This window comes from Cibotium barometz, chromosome 32 (assembly GCF_041138505.1).
Source record: "Cibotium barometz isolate CiBa-2024 chromosome 32, ASM4113850v1, whole genome shotgun sequence".
In the NCBI taxonomy this organism is placed as follows: Eukaryota; Viridiplantae; Streptophyta; class Polypodiopsida; order Cyatheales; family Cibotiaceae; genus Cibotium; species Cibotium barometz.
In genome coordinates this window covers 38,638,615-38,663,647 of record NC_141077.1, presented here as the reverse complement: position 1 = coordinate 38,663,647, position 25,033 = coordinate 38,638,615, and the positions used below count along the sequence as shown (strand labels likewise).

The window sequence follows — 25,033 nt, the reverse complement described above, 5'->3', positions numbered from 1 at the left end:
CATCTTCATGTGGACATACAATCTGAGTACCAGCCTTTGAAGAAATGAAATAAGAGATTTTTTTTATGTTATTAGCAAAAAGAGCAAAGGAGGGATAATGGAGAGCGTCATTTGGACTTGTGGACCGATGGGTCAATGTATCCCAAGGATCCATTTACAAATGCACCACCTCCATTTTACAATATTACAAACCTACTACATTTCACGGGTGATGGTAGACAAGGTTTGCTGGGTTATGCCCAACACTTAGAAACAAAAGCGATGGTTGCAAAACAGCAGAAGGATTTTTTAGAGATAGAGAGCACTAAAATAAAAAAACTAAATGGGTTGTATGCAGAGAAGCCTATGGCAAACAAAGAAACAATTCAAGACTTAGAGAAAAAGATTGATGCTTTAAGGAGAAAGAACACAGTATTAGGGCCACGTAAAAGAAGAAGGCAACTTTGCAACATAGAGAAAATGAAAGTTGGAAGTGGAGGGATGAAGATGCTGTAAGCTAATGTTAACTCTTGTTTCATATATATTTCTCTTTTTAGATTAGGTTCTTTGTTTGAAACTAGACATAAGTAATCAGATTTGATGTTATTCTATTTTTAGATCTTTACTTCATCCAGAGTCCAAGGTACATTCCGAAGCTGGAGTGCATTACAGTCATTTGGTACCAAAAGGAATAGTGGAAGAGATGTTGTATCAAAAGAAGTTTCAAAAAATCAATGAGAAGCATGTGTCTTCTTTTATGAACAAGAACTAGCTCGATGCAACTCAGGTGCAAGCAATGCTAGATGAGACTGGCATCTCTCAGAAAGCATATAGTATACTGTTTAAGGCACTAGCAGAGAAATGTCAAAGTAAGAAGCATAAAGGTTCGTTACTTCCAAAACTAATGTAAGTAAATTTTGCACGCCAATATGTGAACTCAAAGGTGTTTGAGAAGCTTGGTTCACCAGTACATATTGAAGCAACATTCGTTCTCCTAAAGACAGAGAGGTACTCTTTAACCAGCACAACAATATTTTCTTTGATCTTGAAGCTTTACAAAGGTACGGAGTTCAGTTCTTTGAGATTAGTCAAGAAGAATGTGAAGGAGTTCTAAAATTTATTTTGAAACTAGATGAGTGTGAGATTTTAAAGAACAGAAAAATGGAGAGGATTACTATCACTCTAATGAACAGGGCCTTAGACACATCAATTACAAAAGATGATGCAAGATATTTCAGTGTTCAATCAGAGAATAACATATTGCCGCTTGGATCTTTTGAGGTATCTTCTTTATCATTGAATATGACTGTGTATTACACTAAAATAATTTAAACATGAAACTTGTATTAAACATGAGCTTCTTCCTAATGACACAGGTGGATAAAGAAGATACTAAAATTTTGCATTGGGTGTTTTATCAAACTACAATTCCATCACTGATTAGTGAGCAAAGAAATGGAAGGGCCCTTCATGTGCCTAGGTTCAGTGACTATAAAGTGGAATGGCACATGGCAGGTGATTTGAAGACTCTAAAATGCATGTATAACATAAGCAAAGGTGCAAATGCAAAGAGTCCATGTCTATATTGCATGTCAAGTGCCAAGAATTCAGATCTTGTACTATAGAACAAAGCTCCTAATAGGCATTTAAAAGATAAAGATTTCAAAGCAGTGCTTGATATTCCTCTATCTAGAGTGCACATATGCACATTTGTAGAATTGTAGAGAAGCTGGTGTATTTGTACATATAATTTACATGGACGTTAAAGCCTTAAAAAAATCTTTAAAAGAAATCAAAGCAATAGAAAAAGTGCTATCAGACATTGGCTTGTATGGGGGGCATGTTAAAATTGAGGAGGATGACAAGTAGTCACACAAGGGGGCAAAAAAGTACCAAAAAAACCATCAATAGGTCTCTCCTACATGGTTCCCTACCTCTATGGCATGCATAATCAATGACTGCCTTGCATTTGCTATGGTTCTTAATGGAGAGAACCATAACTAGCCTTACTTTGTGCTCAATCATAATCTCGATCAAAGCTTGATCCACATGTGATATATTTACATTCCTTTCATGCTTAAGAAGTAGACTATTGTCGTTTTTGTGAAGTGGTTGAGATACTTTGTGGCTTTTGGTCCATCTTGCACATTCACAAACCTTGAGAAGGTCCATCACATATGTGATAGGAATTCCTTGCCTTTTAATATCCACACACCATGTGGACTTAATATTTCGAAGAGTATCATTTATCCCTACTAGATGACATGTTCCATCTCCCATTGTGTGACATCTTGCACAATGCTTTCCCACTCCTCTATGTAGGATATCTTCAATTTTGGCGGCGGTGAACTTAAGCAAAGATAATAAGAACCACCTTCATTTTGCTCGAGGCACAAGTTGTCTTTCATTTTCCTCCATCTCTTTAAATCAAGCATGCTAGTGTCACACAACTTCAAAGCCTCCAAGGTTATTGAGCTGCTTTTTTGGATCCACACCTTCATCAAGTCGTAACTTTGTTGATCGAAAGAGTAGAATGTGGGAGAAACATACTAATGTGGATTAGGTGGAGAGAAGATTCTTTGCTTGCTTAGCTATTCTAAGCTCGTAATGGTGACTTGAGGTTGATCTTCATCTCTTGAGTCATCACTTTCATGGTCACTTTTTTCATACATGCTCGAACCTTCATCGAAATCAACCTCTGCCCATACGAAGTGACTTATGTAGTTGTCAAGGCACTCCATCCCTTCTATTTTAAAAAAACATCAAACAAGAGGAGCATTACTAGAGGTCATGAGAAAGCAAGGCAAGAACATGAATACAAAAAACCTTCCCAAAATGTAGCTAGGAATAAATCCACCTATATGATAAATAAGGACCCTAATAGGAGTATGGGAATATTGAAGGAGTATGGAATCCCAGATTACTAAGTGTTTACCCCTAGTTTACTTTATAGCCAAGTATCTCCTAGTTCACTCTGAGATCACCCTTAGTTTACTTGATATGCAAGGATAGCCAAAAAACACTTAGTTCACTCTTAGTTTAGCCTAAGTTTACTATAATACTTATCATGGGACCGAGTGCATACCTTAGTTTCTCTTGATTGTGTGAAACATAGGCATGTCCCAAGCCTTTTATAAAGACCCTATGTTAGTTACAGATTTTAAGGCTCCTCTAAAAAATCTCCTCTCAAATCAATTAATCCCTTGCAATCTTCCAAAAAGTTTGTGCAATCCCTAATTCACTTTTTTGTCGAGACCTTCACATCGTAGTTCACCCTTAGTTCACTCTATCCCTGGTTCACCCTAAGTTCACCCCTAGTTCTTAGATCCGACGGGCTGATTCAATGCCAATCGCAATGCCTCTTTCTAGCCATAGATCCCTACTGACACATGGTGTGTCACATAGTCCTGAGGCATGCCTACAAAGTGTGACCTGTCCCAAAGTGTACTCCTGTCCGACTGCCAATTTCTTAGCAGCTCTTCATGGTCTAATAGAGGTCACCAAACTTATCTCTTTGGTCTGCTAAACTTTACTTTGCTCTAGTCTGCAATCTGCTGTACATTTCACCTTTCATAATTTTGCATGGATCAAGAGGAGAATTCTTATGAACAAAATAACTACAAGGAGCATGACATTAAGCGCCAACTCATCGTTTTTCATACACCATAGCAAAATGGTGTTGTAGAATGTTGTAATTGGGCACTCAGTGCATGCTATAGCAGAGCAAAAGGGGAAAAACCGCATGTTTGTGTAATTTTTCGGTATGCCACACCCTTTTCGTACTATGTGCCAGCGCTTGTCCTAGTTTACCCAAAGTGAAACTTGCCACATGAAGCTTGATCGGACCGCCTAGATCACATTGAGCATTGTGCAATGCTTTTCTATGGTCCCAATCCTATTTGTATGGCTTCATTTAAGGAGCATGCTAGATAGTGTGGAGGCCTCTATAGCCCTCAAACTTGAGGGGCTATAGAGTGTATGGGCTATTGCTCTAAGATAGCTAACTGAGGGAAAGAAGTTGTGCATTAATTGTTTGCTCTACTGGATGTATGGAACAATTGGAATAAAAGGAATCTTGAATAAACATTTTGGCCAATCTGTTTGATCTGTTTGATGGCAATGATACTTTCATTCAGCTACTAGCCACCTACAAATTTCCCACTGGTTGGGTGGTGTATGGGTGCATGGGGAGAAGAGAGAGAGAGAGAGAGAGAGAGAGAGAGACAGGCAAGCTTTTTTTCTACGAACGAGAGCTTTTTTAACGTTGTAGGAACAATCTACATTGATCTATCCCACGGGAGCAGCGTTCAACAAAAGACGAGTTTGTTTTAACCCACCTTCGAGAAAATCCTTCTCAGAATTTTTGTGAGAAGGAAATAAAACCCTTTCAAATTTAACACATTTTAGTGATACGAGTTGGTAGGACCCGCCCTACCAACTCTTCATCTTGGCCGCTTTGTGGCCTTTCACGGCCGCCTTAGGAGGCTATTCAAAACCGCCCGCCACCTTCCAACTTCGCCACCAAGAACTGAGCGGGAGAGGGAGAGAGAGAGAGAGAGAGAGAGAGAGAGAGAGAGAGAGAGGACACACTCTCCACCTGCACATAAAAAAATGGCCCCTCAGTAGAGTGAGAGAGAGAGAGAGAGAGAGAGAGAGAGAGAGAGAGAACGCCAAATACAAAAATACGAGAATCAACCGCCGAATACAAAAATACGAGAATCCTCCTTGTGAATACATATCAGAGAGAGAGAGAGAGAGAGAGAGAGAGAGAGAGAGAGAGAGAGAGAGAGAGAGAGAGAGAGAGAGAGAGAGAGAGACCACCTTATTCTGCTGTTGTGTGAGCTGCCCTAGAGGCTGCAAAAGAAGACCTGTGGAGGCAAGAGAGAGTGAGAGATTTACTATTGGAATGCTCTCTCTCTCTCTCTCTCTCTCTCTCTCTCTCTCTCTCTCACACACACACACACACACACACACACACACACACAATGGATTCAGAAAATTCACTCAAAGAGTGAATTTTTATGAGACACCATGCAAGCCTAAGATATTAGGTGTTTACTAATATATTTATTTATTTATTTATATTTATATTTATATTTGTACACATAACTATTTTATAGATTATATTTAGGCAAGCCTAAAATATTAGGTGTTTATATATATATATATATATATATATATATATATTGTACACATAACTATTTCATGCATTATAGCTAGGTAAGCATACATATAAATATAATTGCATACATACATACATATGTGTGTGTGTATAATATATATACGAAAACACATGTTACAATTGTGTATCTGCATATGCAATTACTTGATAGCCCATATCCTACTAGTTGGTTCATCCTAAAGTAGGTTGAAAAATTATTGGATGGGCCGATTGAAAAAAACGAAAGAAAACGGGTAAAAATTGAGGCAATAGTGCAAAAATAGTACGACCATGTGTATTTTTGTAAGTTTGTGTATGTAGTGTGTCTATTCGTGAGTGTGTTTGTGTGTTCATGTATCTCTCTCTCTCTCTCTCTCTCTCTCTCTCTCTCTCTCTCTCTCTCTCTCTCTCTCTCTCTCTCTCTCTTCATCTCGACCATTGATGGTCGCCTTTGGTGGCTATTCAAAGCCACCCACCACCTTCCATGGGGTGGTGCACACTCACTCACGCAAACATATTCTTTCTCCTCATCGACTCTCAATGTCTTCAATGCTTTCTCCTCATCTGCCATGCTTTCAATGTTAGAGAGCTCTTGATCCCTTGAAAGTTAAGCCTAAAGCACGCACACACATGCACACACTCTGTCTATCATTCTGTGGCTCTCATGAAGCTATGGAAAACACACACATAGACTCTAGCACACTGGCATGCAGTAGGGGAAATTCAGGCTCCAAATGGGCCCTTTAAGAGCTTTCTCTCTCCTGCTAGAATCCTAAAAAAGTGCAAAATTAATATTATTATATTGAGTTTCTCTCTCTTCTTTTCGAATGTAAACTCGCCTTTTTTCATATTTTCTAAAGAGATTCAATGCTTATTTTATTCCAATGTTCTTAAATTCTACGTAACTTCAACCACACTGCGATTGGATATTCATAAATGTGAAAAGCTAGTACTCTATAAAGTAAAAAAAACAAGTACGAGGATATTTCTGACATATGTAACTATGCAACTATATTTTTGACGTAAGTACAACATGGAATTAGAAGATGTTGATTGGAAATAGGGGCATTTTTTAAAAGAACTCGAATATATCTTCGGAAGCGAACTTAGTATTATGCAAAGTTCTCTTTTTCAACGCAATTAAACATGATTAAGTTCTATTCTAGTGCATTTTCATAAAGTTATGGTGGTTTTCATTGGGAGAGTTTTCCTAATTCAACAGCGACTCTTCTCCATTTGAATTTTCCTCCATTCAAATCTTCAATCTCTCAAGGAAGCCTTTAAGCTTTCACCTGAATCTCCTCTTTCCTCACATACTATTTATGCATGGACAACAATGAAGAGAGATTTATCTTTCTGGTGCCTTCAAGTGGAACCAAAAAGTCATATTTGCCTTCATTAATTTTCTATACTCCATTATTTTGCTACCAAGAAGTGTTATTGCATCAACAAGGGCATCAAGAAGTGTTGCTACAGTGCTCAATGGAGATATGGCATTAATTTTTATGTTATTTGAAACCCAAGTGTCTAAAATTAATGATAATGTTTTACTGCACCATATATTTTTGCAAAGTTGCAATTCCAGTATTATTTTGTGGTCTGTAGAACATCAGAGATAATTCTAAGAAGTGATGTATACATGTGGACCTAGACGATGAGTATTCTCCTCTCTATAAGAGAACAGAGGCTTCTAAGGTCAACCCTTATGTAATGCAACAAGCAAGGGAATTGGAGAAAGCATGTTGATATATGGGTGAAAGGATCAATTTACCCACCTCATCCCTTGACCCAAAAACCACCTAAATTTTCAGGCCTAACTTCTTTGATTAAATATGTTTGTGATTGATGGCTTGCTTGTTTACACGAGGCTTGCTAGTCAGGTGCAAAGCATTTGGATACTATCACAAAGGATGCTAATGATGAAGGAGGCCAAGAACAATAAATTAGAAGGGGTGTTAGAGAAGACAGTCAAACATGGACCCACCTCTAATTTAGATGCATGCACGAATGAGTAAGAGAAAAAAGACCACTTACTGCATTGTCAAAAAATAGTGGAAACTACAAACACAATATACATGCCGAGGCTGATAAGCTGAAGAACCTTAAACAAGACAGTGGAGCACTCTCAAAAGTCTTCTCAAGACAGATGGTGAAGTCTACACTTTCTCATTCAAAGTTCAAAATAATTAGTGATGATCTCATGCATGCACAATTACAAGATGTGAAGAATGCATTTATGTGGCACGTGAAGCTTAAGGTATTTGTGACAAAATTGGTTTAAGTAAATAATCCTATGCAATGAACTACATAAAAATGGATGTAGGTTTTAAGTCCGTGCTACAAAACAAAAGGGTAACTCCGTTGTCATGCCCTTATAGTGTTAGAAGAGCAAGGCAACAATTGAATAACAATGTCCTTGAACTCATTGTTAAGCCAAAACACATGATCTAAATCCAAACAACAATTTTGTCTTAGATGTGTGCAAATTGCAAGGTGAAGTTCTATGATAGTTCTGTTCAAGAATGTGGTGACACACTGAAATTTGTACTAAAACTTGATGAGAGTGAAATTTTAAAGAATCAAAAGATAGAAAGAGTAAGTTTGACATCGATGAACAGGGCATTGGATGCTTCCATAAATCTAGGTGATCCTTAGTACTTCAGTGTTCAATCTAAAAATGAAATATAGTGGCTCGCAGCATTTAAGATTCCAAAAGAGGACCATGAGATCCTAAAGATGTTTTTCAATCTAACAGAGATTCCTACTGTGGTTCAACATCAAAAAGCAGGTGAAATTCTACATGTGGATGGTTTCGGAGACTACTCAGTGGAATGGCATCTTGCAAGTGATCTAAAGACACTAAAGTGCATATTTGGTGTCTCAAATGCTGCAAATGTAGAGTTCACTTGCTTGTATTGCATGCGCTCAAGGAAAAAGGATAAGAATGAAAAAAAGGCGTGGAATATAAATACTGGGAAGGATGGTGCACCGACTCGTGATCAATTCATATGGGATGGTAGAACAATGGTTAGGGTGGATTCAAAGTGGGACCCTATACTTGACATTCCTTTTAACACGAGTCCATTCTTGTACACTACATGTCGTCTATAGAATTGTGGAAAATTTGGTTTATGAATGTATATGTTTTGCATATAAGATGCAACCAACGTCAGAGGCCCAAGCAATGTGTAAGAGAGTGGAGGAGGTTCTTTCATGCGTGGGTCTACAAAAAGGGAAAGTGGAAATCAAGAAAGATGAGAAGAGGTCATGTGCAAGTGGAAATGTGCCATACAAACCAAGTATTGTGGAGCCAAGGCTAGAAAATTTTTGTCACCACCAAGGAACCATGAAGTTCATTTATTAGTTCTTCAACCATGGAATTATAAGGCATGGAGGAAGTTACACATGGTTGTTCCAGATTGTAGTAATAATGGCGAGACTAGAATTGCAAAGGCTAATGTATGGATTGCCTTTGATAAGGTTGCTACACTTCTACAAAAAATGACATTCAATGAAGGAGATGCGAACGACTTTAAAGAAGCTATGACTACGTTTTACAAGTACATGGTGGAAGCATGGACATTAAGTAGCATAACACATTATATGGTAAGATCCCCAATTTTGTATGATCTTATGTTGTTTAGCAGTTCTTATTGAAAATAACCAATGTGCATATGCTATTGTCACTTTTATTCCAACACATTTTGGAGGCTCATGGCCCCTACTTTGCAAATCAGGGAAGCTTACCTATCTGGTCGACCCAAGGCATGGAGCACTCACATTGGCAAGCTCGTTGTGGGTTTCAGAAGGCTACCTTGCGTAGTGGTGGAATCTATGAAGTCAGTGCACTCCTGTGGTGGTATAGGAGGATCGCAGTTAGGATAGAGGAGAAAGAAGCCAAAGCCGATAGAACACATTGAATTCATGGGGCTTAATGCTTTGGATATTGAAAATTATAAATCAGTGACTTGAATAAAATTTTGATTCGTTTCAATTTATGCTTCTCTATCTATATTCATCACCTCCCAAGGATACTTTCAAACTTTTAGACATTAAAAACATGGATATAATAGAGCCAAATCAAAAAAGGCCATACTCCAGAAGTGTCATTGTAGTATATAAAAAAGTAAATTTTTTACAATGGATGGGAGTCTACTGCTACTCCTGATCCTACCGCGACTAGCATCCTCTGGTGCGTGAAGCTTTGCCCTCTTTGCAAATGGCTCGGCATCATCCTACAATCATAGAACTGGCAGAACTCTTGGTCTTTTGAATTTGAGAAGCTCCCTTTTGCCATATTCACTTAACATCTTGGGATCCCTGATCCCACATGTTAATCCATATGCGATGTAGGCTAAGTAATATTTTCTCCTTAGAGCATACACTCCGGGACCCTCCCGAAGGTTCACACCACTACCTGCTTCTCCAGAAGGATGATTTTTTTTGCATTTCACCTAACGGGGTATCCCCCAAGACATCTAGATAATGTTTTGATCACAAACAATGGGAACTCAGCTTTATCCTTTGAAAACTTTTTATGGAAGATAATGACCTCTAGAAATTTAAGCAAGTTAATACTCGCCCAGTGCTGATTCCTTTCCAAGTCCTCCCACTCATGATCCTAACGCGCGCATGAGAAAATCATCCTCGTAGACCACCAGCTACAAAACAAAGTTGTCGATAAGCTAACAAAACAAATGCAATATCCAGAAGCTTCATCACGATATTCAAAATTATTATAATCAGGCCTTCTGATTCTCGTCTTTAACTAGTAAATTATTTTTCCATAAGGTGATTGATGACTCGACAACTTGGACAGTTGAAGACTCCTCTTCCCTTTGCTGACTATTGAGTCTTTGCTAAACATCTTGAAATTCCTCTTCAATGGGAAGGTTGGCTTCCTAGTGATGAGCATCCTTATACATCATTGATAATATTTGAGCAGGAGTATGGTACTCACTGTCCTTGATATTTGAGTCCAATACAAGATACTTATCCACACTTGGATCGAAAAAATCATCATCTTCTTCAAGATTATGTGCGATGATGGCGAGACAGTAGTCCTCCCTGATGTCAAACAAAGCTTGAATATCTGTTAGGAGGACATATTGGTGGTCACCTATTGGAAACACAGGGAGGACTGAGGTTGGAACATGCCCTATTTCCTCTACCACAGTGAGCTCCTCTCATTAGCAACTGTAACAACTTGGGTGCCTTCTCTTCTAAGGGCATCAATATCAAACTGATGGATTGAGTTCCCTCTCAACAGCCAAGTCTATCATCTCCTCTGCAACCTCATGAACCTCATCATCTTCTGCTCTTAAAGGTTCCTCTGAACTTTCCTCATCTCCCTTTGTTAAACCTTTCTCATCCTCAAGAAGGAATAGATGCAAATAGTAAATAAACCCGTAGTGGTAGTCAACAAGATGACATTTGCGCTTGTGTATTGGGTACTTATGTGTCTTCTTCTTATCCCCTGGCACCTTTGAAATCCATGTTCACCTTATCTCTTGAGGATGTGGCAGAAATAAGATCCTCCATATACACGTGTTGAATATTGTCCAAAGATGACTACATCATTCGAAGTTGTCCACTAGTATTGCTGTTCTTTCTCTTCGAGATATATGCGTCCAAACAAGATCATACTCTCGATGGATATGTTGTAAGAAAACATACATGAAATGTGAGGTTAGAGATTGTGATGGCCAACTTTGTGAAGGAAATCAAACAATTTCTCATTAGGGGTTTCTTTAAACCCAGTATCGAGTTCGACCTCGATCTCAAAAGGATGCATCTACAAGCAAAAAAAGGTTGGCAAAATGATTTTCAACTACACAAAAATGAGAGAATAATGGAGATCTACAGTTACACACTGCAAACGTCATTACAACGCGATTCACAGTGGATATTGGCAAGTGAAGTTTGATATCGCATTGTGCTGAACCAAAATACACAGAGTCTACGTTGTACATATATGCATCAGCTAGCGATACTATAAATTTTAATTACAACACAAACTATAGGGTTTCTGAATTCAAGCTACACTAAGTTTACATTGCTAAAATTTCAACAAACACCCCTATGAGACAGAGAGATGGAAAATGATTCCATATTCGAGCTAAAAAGACCTTCTATATTGCAAGTCACTATAACGCGATTTAACATTGGAAGTTGACGAGGGGAGGCCTTATATCACATTGGCACTACACAAGCTCTATATTACACTAATATGTAACAAATGTCATTACAAGGCGATTCACAGTGGATGTTGGTGAGTGAAGCATGATATCGCATTGTGCTGAACCGAAATACACACGGTCTATGTTGCATATATATGCATCGGATGCTGGCGATACTACAACTTTTCATTACAACACAAACTATGGGGGTTCCGAATTCAAGCTATCTTAAGTCTATATCGCTAAAATATCAACAAACACCATTATGAGACAGAGATATGGAAAAACGTTCCATATTCGAGCTAAAAAGACCTTGTATATTGCAAGTCACTACAACGTGATTTACATTGGACACTGACGAGGAGAGGCCTTATATCGCGTTGTATTGACTTACAATATACAAGGTCTATATTACACTAATATTTAACAAGCGGGCCTCTAAAGTTTACGATACTCAGTTTTTCGTTGTATACAAGGACCGTATAGTTTCATGTTGCACAAGTATGCAACGTAGCCGATTAGAAGTAAGCTTCCATATTCGCACTATAATGAGAGCGTATATTGCAAGTCAGTACAACGTGATATAAGGTGGATGTTATCGAGTGAAGCCTTCTATCGCGTTGTTCTGAATTATAATATACAAGGTCTATATTGAGCAAATATGTAGAGAATACTAAAAAGTGGCTTCTCAGAAACGAGAGTATGGGCTGGCAATCTCCCATATGGTTCTGAATTTACATTATACTAACCTTGTATAACGTAAGTCAGTACAACACGATTTAGGGTGGACGTTCTCGAGTAAAGCCCTATATCGCGTTGTACTGAAGCTCAAAGTAATTTCTACTAAAAACGAGAGTATGGGCCGGAGATCACTCATATTTTTCCGAATTCGTGTTATACTAAACTTGTATAATGCAAGTCAATACAACGCAATTTTGGGTGGACGTTCTCAAGTGAAGCCCTATATCACGTTGTAATGAAACTCAAAATTATTTATCAATTATACATGATTTGCATAGGAAAAGAAGGAATGGTGCTCACAACCATACGAAAATGAACATTTTAAGATCGATAAGACTTCAAGTCCAGAGGACATCTATCCCAAAAAGATGAAAGCAAATAAAGTCCCTAATACATAGCTACTATGCTCACAATACCTACAGCATACTAGTATTTAGACCCTATCTGCCCAAGTAGTAAGTTAGGGTTTACCATACATCATGAAGCCAAGCAGATTATTTAGTACATAAGCCATAGGTTTAGATGTGGAACCATTCTGATGAGATCAAATAATGGCATGTAGTCTATACAAGTAATGCATTCCACCAGCAATTATCTCTTATCTGCTATGTAATCATTAGTGAAAAGCAAAGGGTTTTAGAATAGAGCTCCATTATCCAAATTAAAGACATTGTGCAACCATATTAGGTAAAAACAGAAATTCAAATATACATTGCACCTGTGAAGAGATCATAGTAAGCAATAGAGCCATGATCACAAAACATACCCAAGGGGCTAAGTGAGAGACCTAAGTAAGCAATACGTAAGCAGACTAGTGAGTGTGTGCCACTCACCCCAAATTTGTCTTGATTTATAGCAAATCCTCAGTCAAGGCATCTTCATGCATCAGCAGCCCATGTGGCCTCTCATTATTGCAGGCATATAGTTGAGCCTTAAATAGAGAATATGATAACAATTAAGTTACTCAAATTGTGTTAACCAATAAGTTATATTTTGGGACTCCTCCAAGTTAAAGTATATAGCCTGGTGCCCACATAAAGTAAAAAGGTTATCCCAAGCAATAAATAAAAAAGATTTGACATTATGAGAGGTATGATGTGTGTATTGTGTGTGTGTGTGTGTGTGTGTGTGTGTGTGTGTGTGTGTTCTATAGCAATAAAAAAGCCAAATTCATTTATGGTCTCCAGATGAAAATCCAAGAGAAGCTAAAAAGAAATCTCAGCTCATACCAAAAAATGAATGAAACAGAAATTCTCATTAAGTGACCCAATATTGGGTTAAAGAACAAGTTCAACACTGCCCACAAGTTCCCAAAATTCTCAGAGAAACAGGTTAGAAAATTCAAGGGTCCAATAAAAACCCTTAGTTTAAAAAAATTAGGTAGCAAAATTGTATAAGTTAAGAGAGATGTGTGTGTGTGTGTGTGTATGTGTGTGTGTGTGTGTGTGTGTGTGTGTGTGTGTGTGTGTGTGTGTGTAAAGGCTCGGCACCTCCAAGAGTAGGTCGAGACTAATCGGTGGAGAAAAATAGTATTTTGTTTCGTTGTTTATTTTTTTCAAGGTTCTCAAATACGTTGATGTACCACCACAGGAGAAAAAGAAACCTTCAGGTTTGTTGTTGTAGAAGATTAAGCATGCATATGGGTTTGACATGCATACATACTACAACATAAAAAAAGTTTGATGATAGAGAGAATTTGGTGTGATGAAAAGGGAAAAACAATTATGTTTATATAACATGATGTGATGAAAATAGCATGATGTTTATATGACAATTGTGTTTATATTATAAACATGATGTGATGAAAATGGAGAAATAATTATATTCATACATTTTCCTTTTTAAGAGGGGGCCAAACCCATGCCCTATGTGCATGTGTCATAGACACTAACACATGTGAATAATGGTTTAGACCATTCAATAAAATTGATCGGCCGTAGGTGGGTCTGGGCCACTCGTATTATCTTAAGGAAAAGTTTCACAAAGCTGCCACATGGCAAGAATTTGCAGGTTCGGGAAAGGGAGGAGGAGGTTTGGGTAGGATTTGAATTTGAAGTCTCAAAAGATGTGCGAAGCATGGATTGCCCACTAATTTAGTAACTTGTTTTCCTGTTTGGCCTTAGTCATATGTGGCTCATTTGCAGAAGTATATTCTTGGCCTTACCGCCGCAGTGAGAAACGCCTAATTTGAAGTTAAGTAACGAGCTAGCCTAATTTGATATGCATATTGGATAAGAACTGTTTGTAAAGGTTTTCTTTTAATTAATTATATATATATATATATTTCTTCCCAAAATAAAAGCTTTGATGTAATTTCAATCCTATCGTCCGTTTTTGTCTTCTCCTTCCCTTTTAATATATTTCCAACTCTTTTTTTTAGTAAAGTTATTTCCGGAACGATGAGATTTGAAAGCAAGACATGTATGAGCTAACCAATCAATGATTATCAACCATGGTCCATGTTTTATATATATATACGTGGAGAGAGAGAAGTCAAGAAAAAGTCAATAGCCCCGACAGGAGTGAGATTCGAACACATATATATGAAAGAGAGAGAGAGCACTGTAGAAAAAATCAGTAGCTTGCTGCCCTTGCTCTAAAAGCTGAGCAGATTGGCTTTGTGCGAGAGAGAAGGGCTTTGCGCGCACAGGCTCACAGGTTCTCTCTGTTTTGATGGGGCGCACAGCATTAGCTCTCATTCTCTTCACCCTTGTTGGTTTAACTTGTGCCCTCTCCGCAAATGATAGCGCCTCTGATGAATACATCCGGGGACGCAGAGCCCGTCACAGCTATGTGCGGGCCTCCATGAGCGTGCGCGAGGTCCGCCTCTCTGCCGGTTATTGCTGCAAGCTCGTTTGTTTTTGCGTCGACGCAGACAATGCAACGGCCAACCAATGCGCGGCTATGCAGGATAGGGTTGCAACGCTTTCCCCATCTCTATGTGCTTTGGCCGCCACAGTACAGGATTCGGCCTCATCACTGCTATGCCCGCCCTCCGGAGCTGCCACACTCTGCAACGGTGGTGCCAGCTGCTGCACCGACTCCTGCAATGAATCTTGCACATCAAAACTGGATGCGTGCGCATGTCCTTGCAACCATTGCTCCACATGCTCGTGCTGCAAGCGGGTCGAGAATCGCCTCTGTCGGCTCGGATGCAAGCCTTGCGACAAGGTGTGGATGATGCTACATTTCCAGGACCAGCTTGGAAAACCCCATTCAGTGAATTACTCTCGCAATTTCAGCCTCAACTCCGCGGAGGCAGGAAATTTCTATGATGCACACAAGGGCATCTCGTCCATCATCGCCTACTACAAGCCTGATGATCCCACTATTGTACATGTCTCTCCTATTGTCAATTTCTCATACGCCCATGCCACCTTTCTCGATGTCTCAGAGGACTACCCGGTTGGGCGCTATTGGGCTGCATATCTTGGCGTATTTACAGCTTTTCCTATCTTCACTGTCATTGTTGTTCTCACAGGATTGCTGATTGCACTCCTACTTCAGAGAAGGCGCCGAGCAGATCAGCGGCCATTTAGGATAGCATGGAGTGTGAATCGAGGGCTTTGGATTGGCATCATATGGCCCTTAATCATCGTGCTGCTCATTCTACAGGTACGCTACCCTGCGCCGAGGACGGAAGTCGCACTTTCTTTTCTCTTCGTGCAGCTCATCGCCTGCATCGGCTGGCTGCCTCTCATCCTGTTGTGGCTTTATCACATCATTCATCCTCAGCTCTAGTTTTTTTACAATGATGTCGAAATATCTGTAACTATTTTTATGGCAAGAAGTTCTGAACGTTTCTTCTTCATTTTTCTTTAATATATTATTCAATATAATAATGAGCTTCTGTATGTAGAGGGTCAGCCAAGTCCACATAGGAAATTTTGGACATTTTCCCTTGTGGGAAAGCTGCCTTCTTTTCCCCTTGTTTTTACCTATAGGGTTCAACATCATGAGCTTCTACAAGGGAGGCACCGTGTACCTAGCTAGGTGCAGTTTCAGGGTGGGGGACTAAAAGCCCCAGATGGGGGGCAGACAGTCCACACCTAACCAGGTAGGCGATGCCTCCTCTATAGAGGCTCATGATGTTGTCGTGATCTGTAAAGTGAGAATTTTTCTAAAACTTCTTATTGAAGTTGAGACAAGGACCGTTGGCCCCTAGCTCCCTCGCCCCCAACCGTGCCTAGCTAGGTATGTGGTGCCTCCCTTGCAAAAGCTCATGATGTCGTCGGAATCCACGAAGTCGGAATTATGGTGGAATATTGTCTAACATTCTTGTGTGTAGGCAGTTGCCACAGTAACCAGACTTAATGCACCCATCTACAGTTTCTCATTGATATAGTGTTCCTTGCCTTCATTGTATCACCCTTCTGTTTATAAGATGTGAAGATTGAGAACCTTGGTCCCTCTGCTTTTCTATCTCTTACACATAATAATAATAATTTCTTAATGGAGGCTATATAAGGACATGACATATTGCAAGTTCTGATTTTAAATAAAAGATCAAATGGTTCACAGTGACACACACACACACTTTTAGTAGAAAATCATTGTTCTATTAATCCACACACACACACACACACACATCACAAGGGAATACCAAATAAAATAGTAGCCAGATTTAGTTTGCACAGTGACATCACACACTTTTAGTAGAAAATCATTGTTCTATTAATCCACACACACACACACATCACAAGGGGATACCAAATAAAATAGTAGCCAGATTTAGTTTGCCATTACACAATAATCCCACAGTTGAAGTGCATTGCAAATCCCTATGTGTTTAAAATGACTGTAGTAGAAGATCCGCTAAGCCTTTTTTTGCCAAGAAGAAAAAAAAGGGAGAATTTCATGTTAACGGGAAATTTTATGTTAATACGAAATATTTTATCTCGTCTTTTGTGGGGAAAATTTATGTTAACGAGAATACTTTTTATCTACAACCATATACCTCTTCTCAGAGACCATGTTTTGTGATCGCCATTAGAATCATATGTATGTTAGAATTATTTATATGTAAACTCTTGACTATCCTTTTGTCCCCTCTTCCACCCCTTTTAACTAAGAATCTTTTTGAAGTTTTGTAGTTAATTTTTCAGCTCCTTTTGCTTAATGGCTTGGTTAAAGATGACTAAATTTTTAACCATTAGGAGTTGGCCTAGTGAATAAGGTGTTTCCTGTTGGGGGCCTTGCCTTCATGTACATATATGGTTGTGTGAGTGGGCTTTCTTTTGGGCACTTGGCCAAATCGTGACAAAAAAAAACAACAAAATTTTGTTGTTTCAATAATTCTGCCCACACCTAATCCACTATAAAGTCACAAATTCGCACCTTGGCCACACTTAAACCCAAACAAATGCAGTTGAAGAAAAAAAATGAAAATTAACACAGAGCACTAGCTCGGCTACTAACACATTTGAATGTTGATCCCCAAGTTGTGGGTTCGAATGTCTACTAACTCTCGGTTGTTACCATGTCCTTGTCTTGTGGGATACGGGGGTCCCATTTCTCAGTTGTTCACTCGGCCTTCTGCCCATCCACCCTTGTACCTGAATGGTCACCATAGTACTCTCTCTCTCTCTCTAATATGAAATGTTGCCCATATTAAAAAATAAATAAAAATTGAATGGTTATGGAAAAGGCTGGGAAAGGGCCAAATGGTGGGAAAGTTAGAAAGTGGAAAGTCTTTGAAAGTTAGGGAAGGTAGAGAGAGAAGAGAAGTGGAAAAGGTAGTAAAAGGAGAGCGAAAAAAACAATGCATTTTCAAATTTCAAGCAACAGAAGCCACCAAAGCAACTAGCCTAGTAGAGGTAGAAGCCACTAAATTCCTAATTATGTCTCATTTAGAAGCAAATTTAAAAGCTTTTGCATAAGCCAACACCTCAAACCTTAGGTCTTTTGTAGAAGCCAAGGTACCAAGGTAAAATGATGGTCCAAACATTAGAGCCGCCCTCTACCATTGGGTGCTTATGAATTTAGTGGCACTTTTGAAGTGCCTCCATCACCTTACTCTAGTGGTTTTAACCCAAAAATTCCAAGGCGCTCCCAATACTTCCTTCTCGAATAGTTTTGAAATACACTAACAACAAAACTAGGAACTGCCAGGCTGAGTGCATCAAATCCTGTGCGGAAAGAGTTTTTCTCTCTTGGTGTGCATTTAATTGTAATGAATGACGTCTTTTTTAATTGTTGCCACATTATTAAGTATTAATTCTTTTGAAAGAAGAATAGTTTATTCTAGGTGAACAATGTGCAAGGTGATGCTAAAGCGAGCTCTATCGAACTAGAACTCTTGGCTTGTGAAAAAAAATACCACTAAATTCATAAACGCCACTAGGACATGGCTATTAGTTCTCAATCATATTGATTGCTCCTAAGCCAGGTTAATTTTTGACGAGTGCCCTTACCCATCAAAATGTGCAAAATGCAATATATACGTGGAATTTTATTGTAAAAGTTATAGGGTAGAAATTTTCTAGCCCATTTTTTACGACGACGACAATCCTAAAAACGAGTGTGATGGCCAGTAAAAAACAGCCCTAGGACTCCTAAGGTTCAAACCTTAGTCTTCAAGTCCATTACATTTAGTGAAGGCCCTTGGATTTAATGGAAGAGGTGGGTGAAGTGAATACGAGAGGCAAAATGTGAGACATCAAACAATCAAATTCACTTGCTATGGTCTTCGAGTTTGTGTAGAATTTCAAAAAATTGAGTAAATAAATCTAGATCAACAATTGGTGGATGGCGAAGAAACTAATAAAAGAGGAAAACCTCAAGCAAAACTAGCAAGCCTCCATCAAGCAAGTGTAAGTTTCAATAGCATACACGCAAGCAACATTAGAGAATAGAACTCATACGTATTCTATACAAGGAATTAATGTGTATTGTTTATTGTCAAAAGTGTCAAAAGTGACCTACATACAAGTAACTAATGTACTTGGAGGGTAGTCGTTGATGAGGCTAGTTCTAGGTACGTGTGTTCATGCATGATGTGAAAAAAATGTTATTCCCATTGTTAGCTATATAGGTCAGGTGCATGGACATGGACACACAGTGTGGCATGTGTGTATAACTCAAAGATTTCTTCAACTCAACTACTATCTTTGAGTCACTTTATTGCTTTTTTTGACATTTACTCGACATCCCCTTTCTTCGGGTGTCAAGATCATGAGATGCTTTCTTTGGCAATTACTCGACATCCCTTTTCTTAGAGAGTCACGACGATCATGAGGGTAATGTGTAGTAACGGAGCTTCCCCAAATCTACAATGGAGCTATACAGTCTCTCTTGCCCGAGGGATTTGATATTATCGGGCACAAGGGATATAGGCTATTTGGAGCAATGATTGGTGTGAGGAAAGAAGAGGTTAAGCAAGGTTTTTGTTGATTTAAGGAGGGTCTAAGTAAAGCCACGTGTAATAGTCTGGTCATGTGAGGGGTAGGGATTGGTCATCTTTAAGCAAAAGTTGTTACAAGTACTAGTGCAAATCTTGAACAACCGCAAAGGCTTTCTTTTCTTGCCTCCATCTAGGCATAGAAAATTCTTCCTTCACTTCCTTAGAAAATTTATAACTTTGAGAGTTGGCATCAATGAATTACTAAAAATAGGATGCATAGTGGTTATCTAGCAATTTCAATGAAAAGTTTCCATAAGACTAGGTGTTGCTTTCGTGCTATTATTACATGACAACCTACTATGAAAACTTTTCATAAGACTTAAGTGTTTCTTTTGTGCAATTATACAGGACAACCTATGCACTAGTGCAAAGGTCTTTCGTATGTGCACTACACTTCTATTTTGACTACCCAAGCATATTAGGTTTTAGCTTTGAGAAGAGAAACTCTTAAAACGTGCGATGCTTAAAAGAGAAAAGAAAAATTGCAAATCAAGAGGGAATTACTACAATTTTTTTTGAAAGAAAGTCGTCACCTTGCCCAATGCTTTATGGAGGAAGAAGCATTTGAAAGTGTGTTCTTTTTACACAAGCCATGCTAATCCTTCTATATTCCAATTCAATGTAACCACCCTACATTTATTAGTGCATCAATTTAGAGTTTAAAATTTCATGTAATATTGATTATAGCCATAGTTTCTTCCTTTTCGATATGTATGGGGGGAGGGATTCATTCTAGTATTTGGAAATGAAAAATGGGCAAGCTTAGAAAGTAAATTGCATAAAATGCATTTCATGTTAGCACAAAAGATTAGCCCAAAGCTTTTATATTATTTGTGTCCACAAAAGAAATATACTTCATTACCTGGGTCATAAATATTTTGTTAATTCGAAGTATAGTGACTCAAACTAACTGAATTTGCATCATGTATGGCAACCTCTGAGAGCAATCTTGTTTGTAGTGATGTCTAAGATCCAAAATAATGTATCAGTCAGCCATTACTCTGCTTCTATCAAGATAAAAAGACGTTTATCCGTTAACCTCTCCCGTCCCTGCAGAAAACCCAAAAAAATGACAGGAACACTCAAAACTTTGTTCTATACCAAAAAATGGTTTAAATCCAATGAGGTCCCTATTTTGACCATATAGTTGAGCTCTACTAAAGGACTTCCTTGAGGGTTGGGGACAATAGCCCCCAACTGTACAAGTGGGAGCCCTACTTGCCGGGATGCGAGTTCGAATCAAGCTCACCCCTCGCCCGCACTCCACCAAGGGATGGGTTAAAAAGAGAGATGATTTTACTCCACCAAGGGATGGGATGAAAGAGAGTAAAAAGCATCGCAATTTCCACTTTACCTTGAGTTCAGGTATCTCAATAAGGCAAGCACATTCTACCACTTCAGCTCCAGCCCTCTCTGGATGAACAAAAACCAAACAGGATGTATGTTTAAAAGAACCCCTTTCTTTTGATTTCCTCAAAATGCAAATGCTCAACACTTTTGTTCTTTTATTAGTTTTTAATCCAAAAAAAAAAAAGGAAGTAGAGCTTACCAAGCAATCTAATGGCAGCACACAAGGAGCCACCTGTGGCAATGAGATCATCAACTACCAGGGCCCGATCACCTGGTTCAACTGCACCCACGTGCATCTCCATACGATCTGTTCCATACTCCAGCACATAATCCTCATAAATCACTTCACCTATATAAAACAAAAGAATTACAAAAGATTATTCAGATGAAAGAAGCATAGTCCTCATCCACATGTAAGCCAAATAGAGGAGCATGGTAAAGCTAGGACAAAGAGCAAAAAAATTAAATCAAGTGAAGTGGATTGCATTGGATACTCCCAAAAAATATATATACCTGGTAGCCTTTTGGGCTTTCTCATGGGGACAAACTTAGCACCTATAGCCAAAGCTATAGGTGGCCCAAAGATAAAGCCCCGTGCTTCAATCCCTGCAAAATAGCAACAATCTCTCTCTCTCTCTCTCTCTCTCTCTCTCTCACACACACACACACACACATGCACACAAAAGAACTGGTTTGAATATTGATTCAGAAAACACAGCCAAAACTTCAACGCTTGCCCCTGTAGAAGAAAACGCAACCAAGAACCTGGCCAGCTTGACTTTGTAGGAGAAAACACAGCAAAGAAACTGGCCGGCAGTAAGAAGAGGGCTGGCTGGACCAGAAAACGCAGCCACTGTTTGGGACTCATCTGCAGCCAAGAGGAGTCAAGGCAAAAAACAATGGCCCAGAAGAGATGGCAGGCATATTTGCAGTAGATGGAGCAGCCTGAACCTAAGCAAATGATACCATGTTGGAAAATGCACAGGCAGAAGCATAAACAAGACGAGAGAGAGTAGAGAGAGCTTGTGGACAAGATCACCTTTTATATTAGCTTGAAGCTTTACAATGGCAATTGGCCAGCAAGAGAATGTTGAACTTGTGCAAGGGATTAGATGAAATAGTGAGGAATGGAAGGCCTCCTTATATAGTGAGTATGAGCAACTGGCCGACTGCACTAGAGTAGGCCAACCAGCTCACGACCCAAAACTAGAGGAGAAAATACTATAAATGTTCAATAAATGGTACAACCCAATGACACTGAAATGCATAAATTCTAACAGCACCTTTACTCCACTTCTATCCCATTCCAATCATAGGCTCTTCTCCTCGCTCTACAACTCAACCCAACCTCCAGAGTACCTCTTCTCGATCCTTTGCCAAGGGAACTGCTACGACAGTCATCTCATCCTCCTCCATATTGGTTTTGGATAGAGACTTGAAACTCGTCGGATAACTACTGGCTTTCAAAATATGGCTCCGACTCTTCCATAAACTCTGGCACTTATACCCCTATTGGTCCCTCTCAGATAATGTCCTCCAGAAGCACCTCTGTTCTTGAAAGCTCTTCTGCACATGAAACATACTCAAGCTGAATCTCAACCCTTGGTGAGATTTTTTTTCACGGATTGAGAGACCACCTCTTCCTTAAGCACCCAAAATCGTTGACTCCTCTGGGTTTGAGGTTGCCTCATCTTCAATTTTTGAGGCCTTTTAGAATAAATGAGCCTTCTTGGGAAGACGATGTCATGTGCACACATGGCTGATAATCCAAAGCTAATCCATAATTTGCAGTAGAAAAACACACAATTTAGGGGATGAGCATGGCTTAGGAGGACACCAGAATGGATCCCCATGGATCGGCCAAGTTTGCAAGGCATTCACGGGCTGGTCGGCAGCTTTATTGGCATTTATTTGTCAGATGGAATTATGGATCTGGCCAACAGCAGTCCGCCAGCATTATTAGGTGTCCAGAAGCCTATATAAGGCTTAGCCAAGAATCACTCATTTCATTTGATCCCTCCCAAGGGACTGATCATAAATTTGACTAGGTAGGACAGCATTCTTACGATTTTGGGGCTACCTATGACTGCCAAAACATTGTACCTTTTTGTACTATATATACATACTGAAATTACAGCACCTCTCTCTCTCTCTCTCTCTCTCTCTCTCTCTCTCTCTCTATGTTGATTAGTTCTTGCATCAAGGTTCCTATCACAGAACTTGGGTCCCAGAAGAAGCGCACACGTCAAGGAGAGAAAATCAACATGTGTCAAGTCCCCCAAAAGTTAGTTGGTGTCATGCAAAACCAAGGGGAGGGTTTCATGAGAGTTGGTAGCCAATTGGATGTGACATGTGGAAGCTTATAGACAGGATTATACTTTGATAAGGAATATTCAGCACCTTGGTTCTTGACGATTGCACAATGCAGCAGAGATAACAGTGAGAGAGAGAGAGAGAGAGAGAGAAGAAGAACAACAACAACAACAACAAAGACAAGTACACCCGATTGGGTCCCAAATACCTTCTGAAGGGCCCTCACCAAGGACTGGTGTATTTCCTTTATTGAATGATGAAAATGACTCACTTTCTGTAGATTTCCCTTGGCTGTAAATCTGCAACCTAAATCCTTGACCTTCAAGTTCACCGTTTTCTTAGACTAACAACGAATATGTGTAGACAGTAGACTGCAGATGATCAAGAACTTGAATATGATTGAAGGTACAGCACGAGGGAGGCCCGTGAGTGTTGGTATGTACAAATCAAGGCTGAAAAGGGAGATAAAAATGAGGTGGACTCAGGCACCTATTATATGGATCCTCAAGAGCTCGTCAGCTAGGTCCTACAAGCTGACCTTGACAAAAGTTCATAAAATGCTAGAAAAATACTAAAAATGCTCCCAAAAATGGTGCAAAAATAGCAGAGAAAGCCCATTGTCACCAACCTACTCAACCTCTATGAAAAAAGATATATCTATGATCACGAGGAAAGTATCCTCTGGAGAGGTAGGGGGAGAATCTGTAACTGCCATGTATGCCACTTTGGCATTGCCCTCATCTTTCACCTTTTCCTTGCCTTTATTCTTATTAGAATCCTTATCAAAATCTTGAGAGTTATCTTTGGCTTTGTATTTGGCTTTGGCTGCCCACGAACTGTCGCGTCGAGCAAAGCACCATTCCTCCGTATGGCTTGATCTACCACAAAAAGAACACTCCAAGGTTTGGTTACCTTTGGCCTCTGTAGCATCCTTCTTGCCTTTTCCTTGGGCAACTTTGTTTTTGTTGTTGTTGGTGTTGTTGCCTCCTCATCCTCCTTTGGTCTTGCCCTGATCTTGGGCAACAAAAGCAAATTCCGACTTTCCTTTGCCTCTCATCCAACACTTGTCATGCAGCTAACTCACAACTTCTTCCAAAGATAGAGGAGCGGCGAAAGTAAATATGATCTTTGAAGGAATCAAAAGAGCGAGGCAATTTACCATGCAGCTTGTGGATCGGGTTGTTGATTGCGCTCCCATATTTTTCGAGTTGCCAATCTTATCAGTGATTTGAAGCCATATACTCCTCTTCAAATAGGGCTAGAAGCAGCTAGACCTCCTCTAAAACTAAGCACAGTTAGTATGAGGATGAAGAAGAAGGAATGCAGAGTGGGAGATTGGGAAGAAAAAAACCGAAAAGGGAGAAAAAAAATGATTCTCCAACGTTTAATGGCACCACAGATGCGACACAGCTCTGTGAAGAAAACAAAACACAGCCTAATTGAAGAAACGTAGCACTACTAAGAAAACGCAGATCTGAAAACCCAGATCTTTATGTGCTGAAATCTGTAAACAACAAGTTCGTGAAGAAAAACGTAGGTCCTAGCGCAATTCTAGGCTCTGATACCATGTGAGATTTAAGTGCTACTGCTGTAAACCTGAAAACACAGAATAAACAGCATATATGTGTAGACAGTAGACTGCAAATGTTCAAGAACCTGAATATGATTGAAGGTGCAGCACGAGGGAGCCATGGGAGTGCTGGTATGTATAAATCAGGGCCGAAAAGGGAGATAAAAATGAAGCGGACTGAGGCACCTATTATATAGATCCTCAAGGGTTGGTCGGCCAGGTCCTACAAGCCGACCTGGACAAAAGTCCCTAAAATGCTAGAAAAAAACTAAAAATGGTGCAAAAATAGCAGAGAAAAGCCAATGACGTGATAGCTCAAGTGGTGAAGGTGTTTGCCT

General features: G+C 39.4%; 2 protein-coding genes and 1 pseudogene across 3 annotated transcripts in view; 2 read left to right on the top strand and 1 right to left on the bottom strand.

Annotated features, from left to right (window-relative positions):
- The first annotated feature begins 459 nt into the window (after positions 1 to 459).
- Positions 460 to 1,604, top strand: LOC147620175 (uncharacterized; annotated as a pseudogene).
- A 13,017-nt stretch (positions 1,605 to 14,621) lies between these two features.
- LOC147620174 (uncharacterized) lies at positions 14,622 to 15,646 on the top strand. The gene is made up of 2 exons (XM_086772370.1): positions 14,622 to 15,393; positions 15,542 to 15,646. The coding sequence occupies exons 1-2, from the start codon at positions 14,734 to 14,736 to the stop codon at positions 15,548 to 15,550; spliced, it is 669 nt and encodes a 222-aa protein (XP_086628496.1). The 5' UTR covers positions 14,622 to 14,733; the 3' UTR covers positions 15,551 to 15,646.
- A 4,581-nt stretch (positions 15,647 to 20,227) lies between these two features.
- The window catches only part of LOC147620173 (adenine phosphoribosyltransferase 1-like), a 38,015-nt gene continuing 33,209 nt past the window's right edge, over positions 20,228 to 25,033 (bottom strand). Inside the window, exons 3-6 of one of the 2 annotated variants that reach the window (XM_086772369.1) lie at positions 21,326 to 21,418; positions 21,012 to 21,161; positions 20,817 to 20,875; positions 20,228 to 20,512 (exon numbers count right to left, since the gene is read on the bottom strand). In XM_086772369.1, the coding sequence (XP_086628495.1) occupies positions 20,459 to 20,512; positions 20,817 to 20,875; positions 21,012 to 21,161; positions 21,326 to 21,418 (356 nt within the window). In that variant the 3' untranslated portion in view covers positions 20,228 to 20,458. The remainder of the gene's footprint in view (positions 20,513 to 20,816; positions 20,876 to 21,011; positions 21,162 to 21,325; positions 21,419 to 25,033) is intronic. The other variant, XM_086772368.1, reaches the window with a different exon arrangement.

Coding starts and splice junctions, on each gene's coding strand:
- LOC147620174 (XM_086772370.1), top strand. CDS start 14,734: ATGGGGCGCACAGCATTAGCTCTCATTCTCTTCACCCTTGTTGGTTTA.